The 24470-nt window shown below is 44.8% G+C and overlaps 1 protein-coding gene across 2 annotated transcripts in view; it reads left to right on the plus strand.

Moving 5' to 3' along the window:
- COL26A1 (collagen type XXVI alpha 1 chain) overlaps positions 1-24470 on the plus strand; it is a 168528-nt gene that overhangs the window by 21671 nt on the left and 122387 nt on the right. For both annotated transcript variants that reach the window (XM_053961317.1, XM_053961318.1), the window contains exons 2-3: positions 1543-1665; positions 11997-12100. In XM_053961317.1, coding sequence (XP_053817292.1) covers positions 1543-1665; positions 11997-12100 — 227 coding nt within the window. The remainder of the gene's footprint in view (positions 1-1542; positions 1666-11996; positions 12101-24470) is intronic.

Consider the following 24470-nt stretch of genomic DNA (forward strand, 5'->3'; position numbering starts at 1 on the left):
ACACACCACAGATCCCTGACAAATCTGAGATAAATGGTTCTGAAAGACCTCCCTGCCCACCCGGGGTCACCTCAGGTGTGCCCACAGTCCACACTCCCTGCTGAGGAATCACAGGGGGGTTTATGGTGAGCAGAGCAGTGTCTCAGGGAAGGCTGCAGGGCTGAGCCTTGTCCCTGCTGCTGGGCTCGTGGCACTGGGCACAGAGCCACCCCTCCCTGGGTGTCCCAGCCTTCCCGGCCAGCTGTAGCCCAAGGGTCAGTGAGCAGCCCGCTGGCCCCATGTGGTCCTGGCATGTGTGCCTCCTATTCATGGAATTGGAGCTATGCAGAGAGCAGGGATTCCTGTGGAGATGGGAGGGGAATGCAAAATGGGAAAAAAGCAGCAAATGCTGTAAATGGTGTGTTCTGGGGAAATCAAACTGACATAGAGGAGGTGGTTTAGGGAAGGAGAAGGGGATGTGCAGGTGCATTTCCATTTTGATTTTTGGTGTGTAAGGCTGGGGAGTCACTGTGGTGCTTGAAGGGATCAGCTCTATTGAGGGCTCTTGCTTTAAGATAGATGAGGAGCCAGGACTCTGGCTCTGGTTCAGCAAGGAATGCTTACACAAGCACTGGGTGTGTTTTGGAACACAAGCTGGTGTCTCCATGTCCCACAGTGACCCCAGTTCTGATCCCCAGTCAGTAGGAAAGTGACTCTCAAACCTGTTAACTACACTGATGTACAAAAGCATTACAAAGCATTCCACACCAAAACATTCACAAAAACGTGAACCAGTATTTGGCAAAGATGAGCAATGCTTGCAAGGGGAAAATTTTTTGTACCCCCTCAAGCATATCACTGAAACCTAAAACTTTTTTTTTTTTCAGAGAAGGTCCCTGAAGGGTCTTTAGGTCTGAATTCCCTGTGCTGACTCTGCAGTTCCTTTTGTGTCATACACCTTCCAGTGAGTGTCTCTCTCTTGAGACAGTGTGAGACACTCGTCCCTCCCTCCCCTGCATTTTCTCTTGCCCATTTTTAGGCAGTAACCTCAGCAGAACAACAACAGGACTTGTTCAGACCCAGCTTGTTCAAGCCCTGCTGACAGAGAACTCCACCACACCAAAAAGCAGAATTTTCCTACTCTGCTGTTGTTCAGAATGGTAGGAGGCTGGGGAATGATACCATAACAAGCAGGGTGGAATTAAGACCAGTACAATGGGAGCTGAATATCAGGAGATTTGGAACATGTCTTTTTTTCCCCCAAGTCCTATTGTTTCTGATAAGTCACAGAACTAAATTATGCACTGTAAAATTCTGGCCTCTGACAACCAAGCAAGAGGCATTACTGGATCTGTGGTTCAGGTTGGCAGGGACTGGGAATCTTTCTGCAGCTATTGGAAGGAGAGGGTGGGGTGAGAAGTGAAGACTGCAAGTTAGCCTGGCTATGGCTGGCATAGAAACCACCCCACCCCAGATCCTTGGTCTGGTTTTCCTGCAGTCTGCTGTGTGTTGGCTCCCAGGTTGTCTCTCTGGGGCTCACTAACGTGTGTCCTCTCTCTGCAGGCACTGGTGTCACTACACAGTCACAAGGACAGTCTCCTGCCAGGTGCAGAACGGGTCAGAAACGGTGATCCAGAGAGTTTATCAGAGCTGCCGCTGGCCAGGACCTTGTGCCAACTTAGTGAGGTAAAAATCTTCGTGTCTCATGCTGCCCAATCCTCCTGCCCTTCCCCTTTGCTTGGTTGGCTGGTGAGTGCTGCAGAGAGGGCTGAGGTCAGAGGGTCAGGTGGGATGTCCTGCCTTGGGGTGCTGTGACTGAAGAACACCACTGGTGATAACTGCAGGGAAATCACAGGTGAAGGTAAGTGCAGCACTGTTTCCAGTTTTAGGAGCTCTCCAAACACAGACAGGGTCTAATTTAGAAAGGAGACATGGTTTATTCTATGCAAGGTGGAGGTTCCCACAATTCAAGCACACTGAGGTGTAAAATATTACATCTTTTATACAGGAATGTTTACAGGAACCCCCTGGCTAATATACATTCTCCACCTACCTAATGCCTATTTATTTGGGTGATATAATATTACACAAGATGCTTGAAACATAAAGTTCTTTTCTTTCATTAAGCAACTTCTATTGTAGGAGTTACATTTAAAATGTATTACAATTAATGATGTTTACAACATCAGTTACATTTACAAAAGGGGAGAAAATTCAGCCTGGGGACAGATATTTCAATTCAAAGACATCAGTGTTAGGACAAGTTATGTGAAACAGTTTAGCTCCAGCTGTCGTGCCAGTTTGTGCTTCTCCACAGAGGAGGCTGCTGCTGGTCAGGCATGAAAGCAGATAAATGTTCAGTGTGAGTGGACAGGTGAGCAGGGATGCTGGGTCGGTGGTTCTGTGGGACTTGTTGGTATCAAGTCTCCATACTCAGGACTGTAGTGGTAATATTGATCACATACACTGGAAAGCTGTGATCAAATCCCTTACAGGCAATAGGGGACAAAGGTAATGTGCCCTGTATCTTTCAGGGTGGAATTTCTTTAGACTTCCTGGATTTCAGTACCCTTTAAAAACACCTCAAAACAGAATGTCCTCTCCTCAGACAAGAAACAAAGCTTAAAAACAGCTAAGTGTCAAAAACTTGCCCTGAGCCTGCTTTGCCTTTTGATCATTTATAGTCTTGGAACCTACATGTAAGAAGGAAAAAAAAAAGTGTGAAATAGCTGTCCCCAGCTACCACCTTTCAGTAAAATGTCTGCATTGTTGTGCTTTGCCTTCTCTGAAAGGCATTCTCAGAGCAGAATAGTGTTACCCACCCATCTGGGAATTGGGGCAAAAAAGCCATTGTGCTCTAAATTTGCACCTAGCTTCTAAAACAATTTCCCAAGTAGACAACCCATAACTTAGCTCACAGAGCTCAGTCATTTTATTTTTATTGTTACCAATTCACCCACAGGGCACTGGTTGAGGTCCTCCTGTAGTTGACAACCTGGCCAGAAGGTGATGGCAGGCTGAGCCCCACATCCCTGTTCTTGTGACACTTCATCTAGAACTCACATCTTGCATGGGGCTGTTCCCATTGTTGGTTCTCCAGTTTCCACTTGGCCAGTGGTCAGTCTCAGTTTTTTCACTTGCAATATATCTGCTTTGGTGTCTCTTTTGTCTTTATGCAAGGCTGTGGTTGAAACACTTCATATTTTGCACTGTCATGGCCAAACTTCTGTTGAAGCTTTTTAATTTCCCAGGCTTTTTAGGCACATAATTGTCATTAGAAACTTGTGAGCTTTCACCTTGTCTCCTAAACTTGCCAAAAATCTTATTCTTCATTTTTAACACAGCTGGAATTTCATAACCAAACATTTGATCATGTTATTAGTAAAAATTCTTTTTGTGGGCCCCTGCAGTTGATTGATGCCATTGATTCTTACATTAACCCAGAGACTTTAGGAGTGGTGTGTGCTGTTGTGACATTGTTCATGGAACATTTTCAGTTTCAAATGTAGTTTGGTTTGTTTGCCTGATGAGTCCAATTGTTTGGAGACAATGCAGAACAGCAGAAGACATCTCAATTTTTCTTTCTATGTGAAAATATCATGGAAAGAAGCTGGGGTTATTAAATATTCAAGATCTCAGCTGGTGAAAGCTCAGCTAACAGGAGCTGCATTTTTGGAAGATGATCACCATGGAGAAACCTTCCTGAAGAGATGGGAGGACACCAATGCTCTGTTCCCTTTGGGCTGGGAGGAAATGCAGGACAAGAGGATGGAATCCTTCCAGGGAAATGCCTGTATGCCTCTAGGCACATATTGTATGACATTCTTGCATAAAGTAGAGAAAGACCCTGCACCTCTTTCCCAAGGACCTCTCCGAAAGCTGCTGACAAAATTTTGGAACTCATCCACTTATCATCAGAGGTAAAACAGGTCCTTGATAATTTCCCCTACTGCCATCGTCTGAAAGGCAGAGCCCCAAGAAACAGCAACAACAAAGGTGGGATCTGAGATCCTGAGAGTTGAATGGGCTGTTGGATAAGTTATCCCCAGCCAAGACATCTTTTATAAGTGGTTGTTTGTTTTCAGCAATGCACCTGACTTTGACAAGAGAATAAAAAACTGCTGCTGAAAATGATGACTCTTGTGACATGTGACTGCTGTGGACAATGTTTGTGTTTGGTACCCCGAGCCAGGCTGTGTGGTTGAGGTGTTGTTTTCTGAGCACACAGCAGCCTAGTACTGTTTTGTTCCCAGCCCATAGGGATGCTTGAAATGGCTTTCTTTGTTCTTGAAGTCAAGCTGAAGTACTAAAACTACTTTTTTTTTTTTTTTTTTTTTTTTAATACTTTTCCCTCCTCTCTCGCCAAAATGAGTATTGTCTTTTTAGGAAACCAATCTCTCTCCTAATTCAGGTAAACCTCCTGTTTTGAGATAAAAACTCCTCGTGTATAAAGGATAAAAATAAGAAAAACAGTTCCCAAAGTCACAAGGCAGTGTAGTGCCTTTCCTGTTAAGAAACTGGCTTCAAAGGGGCTTGTGAGAGTTTATTAGCCACCAAGCTGTACAACTTCCTTTGACAGGTCTCTGAAAATCCTGCAGAAGATGAACAGAGCACAAAACTCAGCCTGGCTGCCCTACTTGTTTCTGTTTCCTCCTTACCTTGTCTGTACCAGTCTCTCTTTTTGGGATTTCTGGAAGTCTAGCTTCGGGCAAGGTCAGGCTCATTCTATGTCTGGTAGTAGCTAAAAATGTTTTTGCTCTCTATATCCCTGCAGTTGTTCAGGTAATATAAAGATATCTGCTTTTCTTTTGCTACAAAAGTAAATTTAAAGTGTCTTTTGGTCTTCCCCTATTCTTCTCCAGGGAGATTTGTGGTGCCTGAGCTTGAATTGAAGGGCACAGAGTGTTCTGTGTAAGCAATGCAACGTGTCACCAAGCCATTGGCACCATTTTGGCTTTATAGTGTTTCTCCCAGCTGTGATTTGAAACAAACTGTTTTCATCTCCTTGTTTACAGGAGTCAGCCATATCTGGGAGAGCTTTCATTCTGCCAGCACGCCTTATCAGGCTGCTCACTAGCAAAAGGGATGTCAGCCAAGGAAAAAGGCATCTCTCAGACTCGTGGTGACAGCTGAGAGGGGCTCTCTGCTACAGAGACTCCGCTTACGAGCAGACATCGCTGGGGCCAGACAGGATTTAATCCCTTTCCTGTCTCCCATTCATTCGTGTTGGGTTTCTTTCCCTTACTGCACAAACTGCAGCTCAGGGTCAAGCCTTTGCCAGAGGAGGATCTGTGAGATCCCAGCCTTGCAGCCCTGGCTGTGGGATGTCCTTGCTGTCCATTCACTTGCTCCTGGGAAGCTGCAGCAGAGCTGCTTTAGCAGGAGTGTCATCATCTTGGCTGGGCTGGGATCAGCTGCTCTGTTCTTGCCCTCTGCCCCAGGCTCTTTATTTAGCTTGGGTGCTGAGTTGCTCTGGAGCAGTCGTGGCTGGAGGATTTCCCTCAAATCTGTTCTTGTGCTCTCTCCATTTGTGCAGTGAAGGCTTCAGCTCCTGTGTGCCACAGGCTGTGCTCTTGCCGTGTCACGCTCGGGGTGCACGGGCAGCTCTGCAGCAGCCTGGCTGAAGCTCCTGGGCTGTTCCAATCTCATGTGCCATTGGTCTGTCTGAAGAAAGGGACAAAGTCCCTACCTTGGGGTTTCAATGGGAACCTAATCTCTGGTTCTCTGCTGCCTGGATGGTTGTCCCCAGCCTGGTAAAGCCAGGCATCCAAATTGTAACCCTTCTCCTCAGCAATCCTTTTGCTGCAGCAGCTGCAGGGTGATGCCCAGTCCTGCCCTGCTTGGGACACTGCACTCCTCAAGGCTCACTCAGAAGGGTGATTTTGAAGGCCAGGCAAGGATTTGAGACCTACATTCAGTTGTTGGAGCTTCTGTGACCTCCTGTGCCTTCAGACCAGCAATGCTACCTCACCTGTAAGATGAAAACAGTGCTGCTTTGGTCTTACTGTGTTTTATGACACAATAGGGCAGCTTCTTGCTATACTCTAACTGGCCAAAATCAGCCTACTTTTGATTAGAATATTTGTTTATGATTGTTGTGACGAGTAGTGTCTTGGGAGGCAAATGGATGGGATGAATGGCCCTGGCTGATCATGAGCTGTTATAGCCTTCACAAGACAAACACTTTCTGCTTCAAACTGCTGTTGCCTTGAAAATCCCCATCTCATCTCTGGAAAATCCCCATCTCATCTCTGGAAATGTTCTTCATTTGTGGTGGGATATTCCAGCTCCTCTCCTACTTGTCCCAGCCTTGAAAATGAATATTCCCAGCAAGGCTGTGTGAGTTTTTATTATGCTTTGCTGTACTCTATGGTCACAGAGCTGTCTCACTTTAGCTTTTGAGTCTCCTGTCTCTGCAGCATTTTCTACCTTCAGAGACTTTGAAGATTTTCAAGGAAACTCACAGCTGGCTTGTACAGGGATGGGTTTACCTGATCTCTTACTTTGTTTAGGGTCACTGAAACTCCAAACATTACATTATTCATCTGTTGGCTTTATACTTCACTCAGAGATGGGAGAGATGGCAGGAAGAGTGTTCTTACAACACAGCAAATCTGGGCTGTGATGCCCTTTGCAGCTGCCTGTCACTGCTTGTTTTTTTATTTCAGTATTGTAGCTGGTTTGGCTTATCACAAATACTCTGTGCATTTCATGTAAGCAGGCTACACATCTTGCATGGATCATTCTTGTTTGGTGTTTTTGAATGCTCGGTTTTCTTTTATTTTTTTTTTTCTTCTTTTCATTTAAATTGAACATATTACTGCTCCCGGAGGGATTTTACAAGCTAGTTTGTAGAATAACAAAGAAGGAATTCTGCAGGCTCATCCAATTTGGTCTTCTGTGCTTTTGAAAACTCTGTTGCTACAGGGTCAGTAGGAGAAGTTGGGGATCTGTCACCCAGGAGATTGGCCTGTAGATGATGTTTCCCCTCAGTTTCAGAACTAGTAATGCCACAGGGAAATCCTTCTCTCTTTCTTGCTTTCCAGTCAATTGAATAATAAATCCCAGAGCTTATTCCAGTGCATTAGGATTGCTATTTGAAGTCCTGCTACACATAAACTCTTTTATGTGTTTAATTCCCTTACGACTCCACATCTTGTAGAGAAATGTACTTGGAAAAAGGCATCTGCTCTCTGAAGCACACATGGGATATAAATGCAGGATGAACAGTGCTCCTACAACAGGACAGACAGAGGCTCTGGATGTGTAGGATCAGAGCTGTAGCACAAAGGGGCATTCTCAGCTTTGAACAATGGCTGTGTGGTGCTGGCTGGGCACAGGTGGAGGGTCACCTGCTCCAGGGGTTGTGCTCAGGCTGCTGATTGAGGCCTTTTGATCTTGCTCAGACATTCTCTGAGCACTCCTCCTCCCTGCTGCAGCGCTGCTCTGCAACAGCACTGACATCTGATTGTTAATAAAGGCAGGAGCTGATGATTAGTCTGTGGTGGCATAGAAACATCTGTCTCTGTGTCCTTGGCCTTTTTTCTTGGGCCTGAGAGACTGTCAAGAATTGCTGTGGACAGCAGGGCATGGCAGGTAGATAAGTTTATTTCCTGGGTTTAGTCTTTTGCTAAGTTGTTTGACACAGATGTGTTCAGAGCTAAACAAAGTATTCTTCCTCCCCATTGGCAAAGGCAGAAGACACAATGAGCTCCAACAGTCCTGCAGCTGCAGGTTGGTGGTTTTTTTTTTTAATCTGGTGTCTGCAGGAGCATATTTGGAGCTCCTCTGGTTACATTGTTCCCTGGGGAACTACTGTGTTTGTGGCAGGGAAGCTGGAAGAGCTGGGGCTGCAGGGAAAAAGAGCACAGCTCTGATTCACAGTGATGGTCTCTGCCATGCCTGTGAGTGCAAATGTGATGGCAAAGGTGTTTCTTGTCCCTGCATCAACTGTGGCACTGGTTTGAGGTGAAATTGTCTTGTCTGTGTCACACAGAGGAGTTGTCTGGTGTAATCAGTGTCTGGTAGGCTTTGAGAAGATGGTTATGTGGTCTGTGTGGGCGTGGTGGTGTTGGTAACCAAATCTATATTTGATAGCTTCTCTGAGCTCTTAAACTCCCTTCTTTCCAAGTGCTTTGAGATATGGTTACTTAACTTGATGGATTTGAAATCTGATTTCAGAACACTCTGATATTCTGTGGGAGTCCAGGGTTTTGGCATGACTGTAAATCAGGGCATTGGTACCAAGAGTCAGAGGAACTACCACAAGCTTTGTCCTGAATGCCTTTTGATGCACTTGTTGGAATGAAGATGAGGGTCCCTGGAAGACAACATGGCAGTTATATGGATGGGGTTGGACCCACTGGGTTGTTACCTGACTTCAGTGCCGTGAGAGAATGAGGCAAACCAGAGCTTGGATTCCTTGGTTTCTGGGTTCTTTGCCAGTCAAAAAGGCAAGTTCATTCATCTTGTGATCCTGAAACCCATCAGTAAGTGAAGGTGAAACTTTCAAACTGGGGCTTGAATAAAAATCAATAGAAGCCTCTGAGGGTCACTGAGGTCTCCTTGGGCAAAAACTGCAATGGCTGAATGAATCAGAGTAACAAAACCTTCTCATGTGATGTGGAAACGAGTTTCACGCCTTCCTTCTCTGTGGTCTTTGTGCACAAACAGCTTTGTTTGTGAGTGTCAAAGGGCAGGGGAAATCCAGAAAGGGTGAAGGTATTTCCTGTGTGTGACAGGCTCTCCTGCTTGGGTCATGGCAGAGATCATCCTGTCTCTTTTGACCTGATTTTTGAGGCTTTGATCCAGGAATGTGACACTCTTCCCCTTTCTTGTGTCAAGTCTGCCTGTTGTGTTCAGTGACACTTCCTTGAAAACAAGGGGGACACATCCTTGTGTGCTGAGGAGTGAGACTTGTTGGCTGCCATCCCTTGGTGTGTCCTGACCTCTCCAGTACTCCCAAATCAGTTCATCAGTCAGCTCATGCTCCTTCCCCAAATTACCACTTCCTTGGCAGTCACTTAGAGCCACAACCAGGAGATGCTATTTCCCAAATTATAATTGCATGTGGACAAGCTCGTGTAGCTCATCCTACAGGGATCAGGCAGCTCCAAGGACAGCCATGTGTTGGCTCTGGTCTAGGAGCAGCAGTGGCTGCTGCTTGAGCTTTCTGGGCTCTTCCCTGGGAGCTGCCCCACTCCCTGGGATATTGTTGTGAAGCCTCAGCAAAGTCCCTGGAAATGACTCCTGACTCTTGCAGTGGAGTGGCAGACCCTGGTGGTTTGCTCCTCCATGAAGTGTTTGGAATTTTCCTGCTGAAGGGAGCTGTGTGCTGAGCACATCTTTGGCTCCCTGAGGAACAGAGCAGTGCAAGGTTGTGGCTCCTCCAAACTTCTTCCCCTCTGCTTTGGCAGATTCCTGTGCCAGTGTTTGTGGCTTGAGTGACATCCAATGGAAAAGCTTCCCTATTCTGCTACCAATCCTTTTTTCTGCCTCTTGTGTTTTCCATATATTTTTATTCAGGGGCTTCTGATCTTTAACAGGTATCCTCCTTCCCTCTCCTTTTCCATATATTTTTTAAATTTTCTTCAGTTGCAACACTACAAGTGTCAGGTGGTGGTGATGCTTTGCTAAAGGTGCTTTCTGTCGCTCCCCTCCTGGAATAGCAGTCATAGATCTGCATGATGTGATGCCATAGGTCACAGCAGACCTTGGTGCCATGTCATAAAATTGAGGAAAAATTATGCTATGAAGGACAGAGCAACTTCAGAACAAATTGGACTTGCAAGCTGGGCCCACTTCAGATGCCTGAGTGCACGATGCTGAACAGAGCTGCACACGTCAGGACACTTCCAGGGAATTCAGGGTGGGTGGTAGACTGTGACAGCTGAGCCCCAAGCTTGTCATGCCCTGAGAAGTCCTCCTTCATTTGAGGATTAAACTAGAGCTACTTCCCTGACACAGAACTGCTGCCAAAATTCCAGTCTGGCTCAAGCCACTCTCCACACTTCATAATGAAGTTTGAAAGAGTTTTAACATCTTGGTGTTGGCAGAAACATGGTTTTAAAATCACGGTGTGGTTGGAGACACGCTGGCTCTGGACACTGGTAACAAGGCTGGAGACTTTCATCTGAAGGTCAAATCCAGCTGTGGTGTTAGTGACAAAGTCATGAACTTCTGACTGATGCTTTGGGGCTTACGTGTGGAAATGTGTCTGGAATCCAGCGCCAGGACTGGGAGTTGGGAGACATGGGTTCAATTCCTGGGCTTTGCCAGAGCTATTCTGAGAGACCCTCAGCAAGACACTTACAGTCTTTGTGCCTTCGGTCCTTTGTGAAAAAGCACAGAAGGTCTACCTACATCATTGTGCTCCAAGTCCTCAAACTCACACGACTGTGGACACCTGAACACCACGGGATGCAGAAGAGCAAAGAAATAGGTGGGATGAGCTGGCTCTGTGCAGCCCATACCAGACAAATGCCTGGATCACAGCTGTGGGTATTAGCAGTGGCTGGTGTGCTTTTTGGCAGCTCCAAGGGTGAGGACATCCTGTTCTCAGGAGACAGTGCTGCTCTCCTGTCTCTGGGTGAGGCTGCTCTCAGGGCAGGCAGCCCCGTGCTCAGGAGGAAGCTTGTGCAGCCCACCCTCTCCAATGTCTATAGGAAAACTTAGTTTCTGTGTTTGGCAGCTGTCACAAATCATCAGCAAACAGCTTCCTGAGAAATTAGCTTCCCAAAGACTCTGCTAACCACGACTGAGCTGCTCCCTTCTTTTCAAGACACACGTGGGCAGCCTCTCCTGGCAAGCCTTTGTTACTGCTCTTTTGAGTAGCTACCAGCCACTGCAGCACTGTCCTGGGTGTACACCTACCTCCCCGTGAGCAGTTTTGGATGAGATTCATGCACCCTCCAGCTCCGTTTCCCCCTGTGCCCAGCTGTGCCCGGAGCTGTCTCTGTCTCCTCTGGCTCTCAGCAGGAGGAGCGTCTTCCCCAGGGACAGGGTGCTCAGGGCTTGTGTCTGCCTGGTTTGGAAAGACAAGCATAAACTGCAGCCTGCAACACTGTAATCCCAAAGCTTCAGACACTCCTTGTGTGTGCCAAATTCTTTTGGCTGTTAAATAAGGGTAGGAATTTCGAGGGGAGCTTGTAGAGTACAACTTCTGTGTTTGCTTTTAGCTTCATGAATAGCAGCAGTGACTTGTTTGGCTGTATACTGGGAAAACCCTGAGTTGCCAGCTTTGACGAGCTGCTGTTTTAAAGGAGAAGTTGTCACTTATTCAGCTGTCTGTTTTGTGTTGACTTCAGAATCACTGGTGCCTTGCACAGCCCTGCTGGGTCTGCAGGTTACCCTCCAGTTCCCAGAGGGGCATGGCAGTGCTCATGCTGTAACTGGGACCCTGGGGATGCTGTGCTGCTCACAGAGCTCCCAAACCTGTCCTGTAGAACCTTGGCTGTGGTCCAGAAGAGTGTGACCCTATTTCAGATGGGGGGAGAATTGAGGCACGGGTCAGGTAGCTGGGAAAAGGCTCCATGAAGGTCCCTGATGTAGTTGTCATGTTGGTGTGTTGGTACATCCCAGGTCTGAGTGGTGGGGAAAGGGAAGACACCTGGGAGATGGGAAACTATTACTGCTGAGTGAGGGAAGGCTATTGCCAGCCTCTGTTCAATGTCACAGAAGCTCACATGAAGGAAGAGTGTGGGAAACAAGTCATCATCTCTGCTACTTGCAGGGCTTTGCAGTGGTGAGATCTCCACAAAGCTACTGGTGGTACCTGCAGGAGGAGAGGTGTGGGAAAGAGCCAGTAGAGCATGAGGACTTAAGGAGGAAAATAAAAGCTGTTAAATCACATCCACACTCTAATAAATCCTTGCTGATATTTCGTGTCATTCCTTTTTCTGTAGCTGGGGTTGGCTGGGTGCTCTGGGATATATCCAGGTGGGAAGATGTGCTATGAATTAGCAGCAGCAGTAGTTGGAGTAGGTCACTGTATTCTGCTGACTTCTTGTTTGTGTTAGTTACAGGACTCTCATCAGGCCCACGTACAAAATGTCCTACAGAACTGTGACCACGCTGGAGTGGAGGTGCTGTCCTGGCTTCACAGGGAGCAACTGTGAGGAGGGTGAGTTATCCAGCAATGCCTCTGTCCTTATGGAACAGCAAGGATGGACTGGCTGCCTTGAGCTGGAGTTTGTTCCTTAATATGCCCTACAACTCTTAAACACAGGAACAAGTCACCTGTTCCCTTCCCCACTGTTATCTGAACGTCACACACGAGCTCTGAAAGGTGGTCTTGGAAAACAGATCATTCTGAATGCCTGCAAACAGGCCTGAACAGGGAGGAGGAAAGAAATAAAGAAAAGGGAATCAGGGATGACCTGTTTAGAGATGTGCTCATGCTTGGCATCCCTGTTGTATTCAGAAAATGTGCTTTCTCCTTTTCATGTGTTATCTTCTCCCTGTCCCTGTTGTCACCATCAGTTGCTGTATCCAATAAAAGCTGGTCCCTGGAAGCTGCTTCTGAACATTTTATGCCTGTAAGGTCTGGACATAAATAATGTGTGTTCCCAGAGAGCTTTGAATCAATACCTTTGGTTCCCCTTTCTACCTGCTCCTTGACTTACTGGTGTAACATTCATGTTGCACAGTGTGTGTTACACAGTTCTCTCATTCACAGGAAAACACTGGGTTCTTCCAGAGCAGAAGGAAAAAGTATTTTCCTTTTTTATCACAATAGGGCATGTTTTACATTTTCCTTCCTAACATTTTCTACTTTAACTGTCACTTCTGGGGGTTTGAAAAAGTTCTGCTTCTCCAATGAGTATCAGGTTTAGGCATTAAGGCATCTGCTGAACCTGACTTGAGAATTCACAGCTTATGAATGGGAGAAACTGAGCCTGGAGTTTTCTGTTCATTTGCATCAGGTCAACACAGCCTGTCTCTGGCTGCTGAGGGGTCATTGGGGGTGTCCAACATCTCTGAGTCTGCTGTTTGTGCTGGTTTTCTTTGTGCTGTGATATCTTAATACCAATCACACAATTCAGGCAAATCTCTGACTAGGAAGTTGTCTCATTACAGTCCCAAAGAGTGATGGCTGCAGACAGCAGCTGGCTCCAGGCTGCTGAGGAAACAATAGCTTCCCAGAAGCTCCAGAAGGCTCTTACAAAGTGGCAAAACTACCCAAAGTTGCAGTCTGCAGGAGAGAGCTTTACATTTGAACATAATGCTAAAAGAAGTGAGCCTGAGAGAGAAGCTGCTTTGTGCAGCTTGAATTTTCAGCTGTCCCTGCAAGGAAAGGGGAGCTGAGGATGGTGGCAGAGCTGAGGATGTGCCTGGTGACCTGAGGAGCCCCTGTGTGCAGCCTGTTCGTGCCTGTGGGTTTGGACAGGTGTGAGTTATTGCAGCTTAGTGGTGCTGCTGGTGCAAAGGAGAGATTCCAGCTCCCCCCTGCAGTGCCAGATCTGTCTCAGCAGAGTTCCGTGGAAATAAAGAGCCAACGTGAGCTTGTTTGAGAAAGCCGCAGCGATCTTGCAGGAGCAGGTCTGTGCAACGAGGTGACAATTTTATACAGTTACTTTTCAAGGTGGAACTGTTCTTTTGGGCCTGGATATGGTCTGTGGAGTGTGAGAAGAAAGCCAGTAGTAAGCCCTTACTTTCATGTGTGAGATTCTTTTTACCTTTTTTTTTTTCCCTCTCCTTAAAACATCTGGTGCTACTGACAGTCCCATATCCTGAATGAAAGAGGAAAATAAAAAAGACCCCTTTCTAGTGCAGCAGGGTTGGGCCACTTCGTTTTTAGTGTAAATACTGGTGCTAGTGGTCTGCATGGCCCTTCAAGCTGTCAATTTTAAAATGGAAATATTTACTTACTCCTTATGTTAATTCTTAATGTTAGTGTCACTTGGAAATCAAAGGAAAAAAGTCTAAAAATAGGCTGGTTTAGGGTTTTTGGCAACCAATATGAGGCCTTTTGTGCTCTTTCCTTTCTGTACTCTCCCCTACTGCAAGTTTGGTTCCTTTGAGAGGGTGGGATGCTTGTCTGTGTGAGTTCTTCCTGGAAACAGCAGACAAAAGGAAACAAAACTAAACTGAAGCAAAACAAAACCAGTGAAGTGATGAAGCCACAGTGAATTAGCAGGGCAGTACCTCAAAATGTTTTCATCTTTCTTTGGTAGTTAGATTCCTCCTCAATATTTCATTTCACTTGTATGTGCAGCTGGTGCTTTAGAAGTTGATGTGAGGTAGGTATGACTGGGGGCAGCCTGGACCTGCATTATTTTGAACTTGCTTTCTTGCTGTGTTGCAAATCCTCCCATTCTCTGGCAGCCACTGGCAGCTGCAGTGGCTCCGAGCTTCCGTGCAACATCTCCCGATTCCAGACACTGAAGGGAAACTCTTCCTTTCCCAATGGGTCTTGGAACAGTCAGGGTTTGTTTCCCTCAGTGGGATGGATTAAGCCAGCAGAGCATGGATTGATGAAGCACACAGAAGAGTTCTGGGACTTGTGTGTGCATGGGCATGGCTGATGGTGCTCTTTGCATCCTGATATAAATCTGCCTATAAGATCTATTGATTCCTTCTTTAACCCCCAGTGGGCAGAGTTAATATTTGCTCCTTTTTTGTGCTGTTCTGGAGCAGTGTCTTTGGGGGAACCACTGTAGCATATCTGGAGGATAGATTATTTTTACTAGCTGTCCTTACATCAAGCCTTCCTTGCCCTTTTACAATTTATTTCTTTTAGCATTTTATGAGGGAAGACAGGACAGGGAGAGGGTGAACCAAGAAAAGAAGTCAAGAAATTTGAAGCCATTCAGAGGCTGCAGCTATTTCTGATCCCATAACTTGTTGTGATCTCCCAAATGGCAGGTCAGCTTTTCTTTTGCAAAAGCAGCAGCTCAATGTGGGTATCTAGCCCCAAAGTATGACAAATTCCTGATGAGACTGGTTTGCTGTCACACACCTTCAGTGGGAAAACTCCCCTCTGCTAGAGCAAGCTGTTACATGCAATTAAATCCATCCTCAGCTGGTAAGTTTAGCTTGAGACAGTCACCACTTCAGTGTCACCAGCTGACAGGCACCCACATTAACACTGAAAGCTGCACAATTTTGGATTTAAATTATCCTGGGAATCTAACTCCTGCATTGAAGCTGATAAAGAGCAGCACTGTCTGGAGGAAGCCCAGCTCTAGAGGTGGATGGAGATTTTGCTCTCAGTGGGCCATTAATTTACTGAGATAAATTTCCTTTTTCAAGCTGACACTGCCTGGGGCTTTCTCCCCTTCCTTTCCTTGCTTTCTACTCAGTCCAAGGTACGTCAGTATTTGAAAGATCTCCAGTTCCTTCACTGGTTTTGTAGAACTGTGACCTGCTCATTGAGTTGATAATCAAAAATCACCAGTTGTACCAGGCCTTCCCAAAAGGTTTATTGCAACTTCCTTGGATGGAGAAAAAGACTTGATGCAAAGCGATCTGGTGAATATAACTGTCACTAGATACTAACTTTTATTTTCCAGTTTCAGGGGGTTTTTGTTTTGTTTAAAGTGGAGCCCAAGCCCAGGACAGGAAATGAATGCACTGAGCCACCCAGTCTGCTGACTGCTGATATAAAGAACATATGGATGAGGGCAGTGCAGGGGTGAAGTGGTTTAGCCGTTGCAATCATGCATCAAGCTGATTGATTTGAATCCAAGATGATGCTGACATTTCAACTCAGCCTTTTTTTCCTATATGGCTGAAAGTTCAAAGGCAAGTGCAACCTCTTGGGAGAGGAGAAGTGTCCCCAGCAAGTTCAGGGGCTCAGCACTGCCCTGGAGCTCTCCAGCCAGGCGAGGTCTTATTTTACTTTACAAATATAGCATAGCTTTCTTCCTTGTTTGTTTGTACTGCTTGAGTTTGGGACATTAGCCAGTATCCTATTTACCCCAGAAGCAGATTGATGGTAGACAGCTTAGTTGTTTGGGCAAGAAACAGCTCCCAGAGTAACCTCAGCACCTCTAAAGTGATGCTGTTGTGATTCCAAGCTTACTTTTTCTTTTTCTTTCCCAAAAATGCAAGTAAGATAGGAAATTTGAACAGCCTTGTTCAAGTAATGGCTTAATTGGAGAACTTCCTTTTTAATTTTTTTTTTATGTCTCCCCGTCCTCATTTCAGTTCTTGGAATATTCTGATCTACTTCTAATAACTATTGTTTGCATTTTTCTTGTCATCCTGATATTTTTTAAACCTCTTAAGATTCCCATGTGTTTGCAGTTTTCAAAGCAGCATAAGAAAATGAAGACTTTCATCTTGGCATGATAGAGTGCAAAAACCCTTTGCATTTTTACTGCTCGTTTACAAAATTTCTTGGTCCCAGGAGGAAAGATGCAGAACAACACTGCCAGGAAAATCTTAAATGAGCAAATGCAATTATGAGACAAAATTTGATGAGACTGTGAGAAAGGACATCAAAAGAAGAGACCTGAAAGTTTGAAAGCCCATTGAAATGCTCTGAAGGGAAGGGAATTCAAAGTGGTGTTAATGAGACCTCACTTCTCCAAGCTTCTTCCCCATGAACCATTAAAAGACAGAACTGTCCATGATGTGAAAATGCAACTCTGAGATTATGAAGTAACATTTCCTGTAGTATCACAGCAATTACCTCAGGAGTTGAGCTTGGGTGTTCTCCTTTTCTCAAGTCCCTCAGTTCCTTCCTCAGCGGAGCCTTCTGCTGCCATTGACCTTTTAAATCTTCCCTTAGAAACTGAGAAAGTGTAAGAGAAAGCAGTGGGAGTCAGAGGCATTGCAGTGCCTGTTCCTGTTCCTGCTGAATCCTGGTTCAGTGATGTTTGCCCACTGCAGCTGAGTCCAGCTCCTGTCATAAAACAAAAGCTTCCATGTGAACAGTGAAATTCCCCCCAAGGTGGTTTTTTCAGTGCCCTCTGACTGGCTGGGCAGTTCTGTGCTGCAGACATGGCACACTGAGGTTCCTTCCCTTCGAGTTTGGATCTAACAGGGGTGTAGTTCTCTACCAGAGACTGGTTCAGTAATTCCTTTAGGGAAATGTGGCTTAGCTCTCACTTGAGACCTTTGAAACCAAGGACAACATTTGATTCCACAGCAAATTTTTCTGAAAATATCTTTTCATGCCAAAGTTTGTTTCTTAGATACAGTAAGTGAATGTTATAGACTATTAAGCGGAATGTGAATTAATTATAGTTTTTTAAGTAGGAGGTAAAATGTGGTAACTATCTCTGTAAATCTACCTTCAAAAGTATTTTATGAAAAAATATCGAAACATGTGAATCACTGTGATGGAATTGCTGACACGTGGAAGTGGCTTCCTGAGCACAGATGTTTGTGATGTTGGTCCCAGTTGTTGGACAGTACCTACCCCAGTATTTTCTTCCATAGGATACACCTCCTGCTGCTCCAGTGTCCCAGCTCCTGCTTGTCCTTCTGGTGGCCTCTGCAATACAAGAGCCACCAGAAGTTGCCCAAACCACCCTACAATGTGTCACCCACTTGCTACCTGCTCCCATCACCATGCTGACCACTCAGCAACCTCTGGCTTCAGGTATAACATGTGTCACCCCTGATCAAATTGATGAATTTTCTGAGGAGTTCCTGGAGCGTGTGGTCACTCTTGGAATATCCACAGCCTGCTGAGAGCACTTTCTGGCATCAGCACTCTGTGACTACTTGAACAATTTCTAAATGTTCATCTTCCTTTTCAATACGTAGATTAAAAAAAAAAAAAACACCCTGTTAGATTTCCAAATATTTTGACACTGCATTCCAGCATCTGAGTAGTTTCATTTTTTTGGACATTTCTAATCTGAACAGGGAGAATTTTATTGAGCACCTAATGTCAAAATATCTGAAGTGCTAAATATCTGCAGATGTTATCTTAACATAAGTGGGAAAGCTGTATTCTGTACCATTACACAGTCCCAAATTTTTTATCTCTCATCAAATTACTGTGGTATGTAGAGAATCTTTTGCATTTTCATAAGCTATTGGCTTTCCCAAACACATGGGATGCTTTTTGCTGTGTATGTCTTAATTCACAAGTGAAGGACCCACCTGTTCATAGTGAATGACTTTCCTATGAATTTGCTTTATTTCTAATCAGGAGTGAGCATAATCGTCCCCTGGGAAGGGCTGGACAGGGCTTGGAGCAACCTGGGCTGGTGGAGGGTGTCCCTGCCCATGGCAGGGGTGGAACGAGATGAACTTTAAGGTCCCTTCCTACCCAAACCATTCTGTGCTTGTTTTAGATTTGTATAGGCTCAGAGACATCTCTGGTGGTAGATTAGTTAGATATTGGAAGTTTTGAGCCCAAGGGAGCTCCTGAATTACTTTAGAATAGGAATTGAGAGGTGTGGGTTCTGAAGAGCCCGTCCAACCTCTTGACATTTTCTTTCATAATCCTTACTGCCTCCTTCAACCCTGAGCTTTTAACAAGCTACTTTCTCATGTAGCTGTTCCTTCAGAGCTCTTGTTTTCCTCCAAATAATCACTTGTTTCCCATTCATCCTCACAATGATGAAATTTTATTTGCTTGAGGCTGTTAGAAGGGAGTTGGCTTTTTTTCCCCTCTGTGAGTCTCACATTGTTAGAGCCTTTGGGAGTTGCTGACATTGTAGTGTCCTCTGGAAAAAGGGACATGTGACATGTTATGCTGTGAATCCTGCAAATGTAGTCAGGAAAAACATTCTCCCAAAAAACTCCACCCTGTCTCTTTTCCACAGCCATTCCCTCAGAGGTGGTGGGGAAAGGGTGGAGCTGTGTTTATAGCAGAAGTTAGTACTTTTTGGAGTGTACACTCCCATTTGCATAGGGAAGAGCTAAATGAGAGGAATAGTTTCTAATTGGTGACCACTGATCAGTTTGATGCTTTTCAAGTGAATTAGAGATAATAATGGAAGAAGAATTAAACCCACCTGCTGATGCTATTTCCAAGTTTCCTTGCTGCTGCACTGACTTGTTTTTTTTTTAATCAGGAATAGGAAATGAGGTTTAGGCCTTTGATAGGAAATTCCACAGTTGGAAGGGATAGCAATGAGGAGTCTCTTTCTTTCACTCACTTTGCAAGGCTATTACCCACTTAACCAGCTGGTTTGTGTTTAATTTTTGAGCACTTACGAAATTACAGCTCCCTCCCCATCACTTTTCAAGGGCTTAGTTATGAAATGTGTGGATTTAATGTTGCTGTCAAACAATGCTGAATGGGATGGCTCCTTGAGGAAGAACTTGGTGAATTTCTTGTAGGAGAATACTTGAGTGGCCTGATTTGCAGAGTGCCATTTCTTTTTGGTGCAGTAATTTATTTACTTTTAGTTATCTTTGATATCTGACTCTAGAAGCAGGGGAGACTTGAGCAGATGTGAATGTTGGGGAGGATAAGGGAAAAACGAAGGACAAAATTCCAGGTTTTCAGGACTTTCACCTAGGTGTGACTCTGTGTTCAGAATTCTGCTGCCATCTCTTATTTCTGTCTTGTCAAATACTGGGGGAGAGACAAGAACATACTTTACACTACACAAGTTCTAAGAGACCTGTGCAGAACTGATCAAATAATGAGTTGTCACTTTGTGTGAGTGATGGAGAAATATCTTGTACTCCTGAGATTTAAAGACATGAGAATAAAGGAAGGTCCTGAAGACGGGAGACTTCATCACCAGCTTTCCACAGAGAGCAGATGGACAGGGCAAGGTACTCTTGCAAAAAAGTACCTTTTTAAAATAAGTTTAAGCCAAGCTGCTGACAGTGCAAGCTTTTTGCATGTGTGAGTGGCAAGATGTGTCTGAGGGGGTGTGAGACGAAGGGGAGAGTTTGAAGGAGGCCACAGAGTACATGGGGTGGTGCAACTGGTAGTAAGCTGAACAGGAGCCAAGATTTGGGGGTGAAGCAGATGGACACCTTCCTATTTAGATCTTAGGGACTTGTGTAGTGTAAAGTATGTTCTTGTCTCTCCCCCTTTTCTCATGTAGGTTTTTCATTAAACTAGTTAATGCGATTGGTACAGTAACACTTGTGCTTTCTGTATTAACTAATTCCAGTTGTGGACTGCTCAAAAACATCAACACAAGGAGGGTTTATGCAAGGGCAGGATGTGAGCAAGGTAAGCCTCATCCACACAAACTTTCTTCAGGAAGAAGAGATTTACTAGGTACCTAAATCCCCATTACAACAACCCTGGGACACTTTGCCGTGTGGAAATGGGATTGCAAGGAATTGGGATCCAGGTAGAATTGGGATTGCAAGCCCAGGAGTAGGAACAAAGGTGGATTTTTCAGAGAAGTTTGAGGTTAGTTTCATGTTTTGTAGACTTCAAGGTGAAATCAAGAGGTAAGCATTGAATTCTCATGTTGCTGAATCCTACACTTTATTCTTACTCCACTCCTTGTTATCAAATGGGGAACCAAAAGTGTTCCTCCAAATAATAATTTCTGGTGGTGTTTAATTTCAATTTAACATGGAGTGCTAGGCAAAAGCATGTTCCATGCACTTCAATGTTGTCTTCTCTACGTAAGCCCCTTTGAAGGACAAAGGCAGCAAAGTTAGTACAGCTCCATTTGGGAAGCTACAGAAATATGGAACTGCAAAACACACAGCTCACTAAAAAAAAAAACCTCTGTGCTGTCATTAGTGAGGGTTCAGACTGTGCCTCTTTGGGCAGAGGTGGCAAATGGAATTGTCCCAGGGACTGTGCACAGCTCAGCATGGCTTGTTATTCCATTTCCAAGTTAGTGTAAGGAATTGAGAGCCCTCCCTAATTAGATCTGTGTGTGTTGGAGGCTGGGCAGTACTGGGAATATGTGGTAGCCTAGGATTAAAATGCTGTTAAATCTTGATTGAATTGTAGAGTTGGGCAAGAAGCGAGATTCGATCAAGGACAGCCACAGAGGCAGGGGTAATGAAATGCACAGATTTTAATAAGAGATTCTGAAGGTAGTGGGATCCTAGGGGTGGGAATGGAGTTTGTGGAAGATGTCAGAATCAAGTGTTGCTCTAAAGTCAGGAAAAGAAATGCCATGTTGGAGTTTGATGCTACAGATACTCTGACCAGGTGTAACATTTACTCCTAAATAATCCATGGCACTGCCTGACACACAAGTAAAACTTTCATGGACTGTGGTACCTGCATGTGTTTGTGTTAGGTTCTCAGAGAGGTCAAGTTTCAGCATTGATTGGAACTTCAGCCTTTTAACTGCTAAACTCCTGTGAAAGCCAGTCCTAATTGTGCTGCACATCTGAGGCCCAGGACCTTAAATTCTGTAAAGGGATGTGTTGCATCTGTGAAGGAAAATGTTTGGCTCAGAAAGGAATGTGCCTTTCATGGTAGATGCTGTGTGAATATGTTGTACAGTTAAATAATTATACTGATTAACTTTGGAGAAGTCAGTAGGTGTGTGTTATACACAGCTGAAAACAGCATCAGCACAAACAAGGTGTTCTAAATATACCATGACTGCTGGTCATTTAGGCTAACTCATGGTTTTCAGAAACTGGACAAGAATTAGGTATAGACTCATTCTAATGATGACATGCACATGATTACAGAAAGTCTAGGAACTGATTAAATATTTTCTATGAGTGTATCACTGCAAAATAGCCTGATCTGTCACTGCAATCTTGTCAAGAAATCTTGTTGGATGGTTCTTTAACAACTTTACCATTCCTAAGTAAATGAAGGCTGGGAAAAACTTACTGGAGAAATGAGCTTTGCTTTTATGTGCCATCAGATTCCAAACAACATTTAATAAAAGTCTTCACCAAAATGCATAAGTGAGTGAAACATCACCATGTAACCAAGTTGTACTAGGTCCATCAACCACCAAAGCAAGAAAGACACCAGAGGAATGGCTCTGTGCAAATCCCCTATCATGAAGTTCATTAAGGACTGATGAACTTTATTCTGGACTCCTAACATATGCTTCTTGTTCGGGCTCCTGATTTGTGTCTCCTTGGATAGTGCATCCAAATCCACAAGTAACATGCAAGTTTGCATTTCATTTTGAGCCCAGCAGGCATACAGCAGTGAGGTTACAAGACCTTTCCAAGTGAGCCTGGAGGGACTTGTTGGCTAGAGTTTGGATCTCTGGCAAGCAGCTCCCTCCAGCTCTGTTCTGTAATAAACTCAGGGTTCAGTCCCCGGCCTCGCACAGATACCGAGCTCTGTTGCGTGTCTCTGGGTAATCAGTCACTGGGAAGGCACAGATGTTTCAAGATGCACAGCAATGGGTGCAGCATAAAAGAGAGGCAACAGCAGGGTCATGCTACAGATGCAACCACATCTCACATGTGTTCATTCTTGACGGGAAAATTCTTGCAGCATTTGTGGTTTTCTGGTTGCTAATCCCATCAAACGAGGACTCAAAGGCTAATAATACTTGGGCCTTTTATTGCTGCTCCTTTAGCCATGCAGTGCCAGGTATGGCTGATGCCTCCCCTGCACGCAGATCCAAGAGAAGGGCATTAAGGTAACAGAGAGGTAACTGAAATTATTTTGGGCAGCAATTCTAATAAAGTTAGAAGCATTAAAGAAATCTGGGGTTAGAAGATGTCGTAGCCTTTACCTGGTTGTGGAGATAAGAAATGAAAAAAATGCATTTTCTTCTTTTCCTGTAAATTAAATACACTCAAGCCTAAAAGAGAAGAAGGCAGAACAAGTCAGGATTCAGTTTGATGTTTCATTTGTGTGCACATAATGACTTTTGTAGCGGTAATGCTAAAACAGTTTTGGCATGTATCCACTGTGGGAAGTGCAGGGCCTGTGTTCATTGCTAGGTGGTCCTTCATTCTAAAAACCTTGAGGGACACCCATGGCAGATGGGCTTTAATTAGACTATGTCCTGCTTGCCAGTGACTGTCAAATGTGTCTCCCCAGATCAAGCACTAGAGCTTTCTGTTGAAGGTGTCAGGTCTTGCTCTGGAAAGAGAGTTTCCTGCAGCATGAGCTGTAGAAAGTGCTGTGGTACCCCTGAGACACCGACAGAAACTGTGGAGTATCTTGGTTAATTAGTTCTTCAGCGGCCAGTTTGGATGGAGATACAAACCTGTTGCTGTTGTCAGCCAGTGTTTTAGCCTCAGTGGCAGAGGCCTGTGCTAAGTAACAAAGGTTCTGGTTTTCTCTTTACTGGTGTGGAGACTTGTTAAACCCATGTGGCTCAGAGTACTTGTGGGATGGCTCTGCTGTGTTGCTGCAGGGCTCTGCACTGTAAAAAGTTACAGCCCATTCAAGGAGGGGAGCAAGCTACTCCCAAACTTGGCTTGTTTGATCTTTTCTAGCTTAGCCTCAAGTGATTAAGCAAATAGTGTCTTTTCAAACATTCTCCAGTTGTGTGATCTGCTAAACACATCTCACAGTGTGATCTGCCAGAGATGCCTTGAACACTGTCCTTGTGCTGTGCACTCTCTGCTCCTTGTGGGAACATAAATAAGCAGTTATTTCTGTTGCATCTGGTCTGTCTGGGTGGGATGCAGAGAATGGGTATTGGTTTATTTTAACCCAAACTTGAAGATTCTTGCTTTTGTCTTAATATTAGCGCTCACAGCAAGGCACAGCTCTTTATTAGCTACCCAGGAAAACAGTCCATGCTCCTTGCAATGAACTCCTTCACCCACAGTGTGATGTGTCTGTACAAAGGGGTCATTCTTGCTTTGCGTTCTGCCCTCATTTTAGGGAACTAGAACCAGCAGTGGTAGTTGGGATACCAACCATAAAACTGTAACCTCCTTACAGAGCAGTGTAACCAGATCCCTCACACCCTTCATGGGGAAAGTGAATGAGCATTTACATGGTTCCATTAATGCCTAGTGGGCACTTTTTTTTTCTGAGTCCTTTGACACTCAGCACTGGTCTCCTATACCTGAACAAATGTGAACGTTGTACACACTAGAATATAAATCTTCACCCTGGAATCTGTGTTCTACTACAGGTTCAGCTGTTAAGCTTTGGTCTTTGCTGAAAGATGCAGAAGAGACAGCAAAAATAAATTCCATGCCTCAAACACATTTGAAGTGGTCAGGAGTAAGAGAGGATGGTTTTCCTGAAGTAGAGCAAAAGCTGGTTGTTGATCAGCCCTTTCTCCTTAAAATTGGGATGATCCCAGAGTAAATGGGTATCCTTTTTCCTATCCACATAATTTTGTACCTTATTTATATCTCAAATCAGCAGAAACTCTGATCTTCACCTGGCTTTTTATGGCAGCTTGTAGAACAGTAAATGTAAATATGCTGTGACAGCAAACCCTAAATCAACCCTTGGTCACTGCAAGCTGGAACAATTTGAAAACCTTTGTAACCTTTTGACCAAACCTGGGCTGATGTTCAACATCTTTAACAAGGACTGAAGCCAGAACAGCTCTGATGACTTCAGACTTTCATTATGAGCCAGCTGTAGGCCCTAATGTACACCCAGGCTGGGACAGAGGATGTAGTGGGTCAGCTGCACCATTTGGGCAGGAATGTGCTTCCTCCCAGGGGATCCATTGAGAAATGGTGTCCTC

Source organism: Vidua chalybeata, chromosome 20, assembly GCF_026979565.1.
Source record: "Vidua chalybeata isolate OUT-0048 chromosome 20, bVidCha1 merged haplotype, whole genome shotgun sequence".
NCBI classification, from domain to species: Eukaryota; Metazoa; Chordata; class Aves; order Passeriformes; family Viduidae; genus Vidua; species Vidua chalybeata.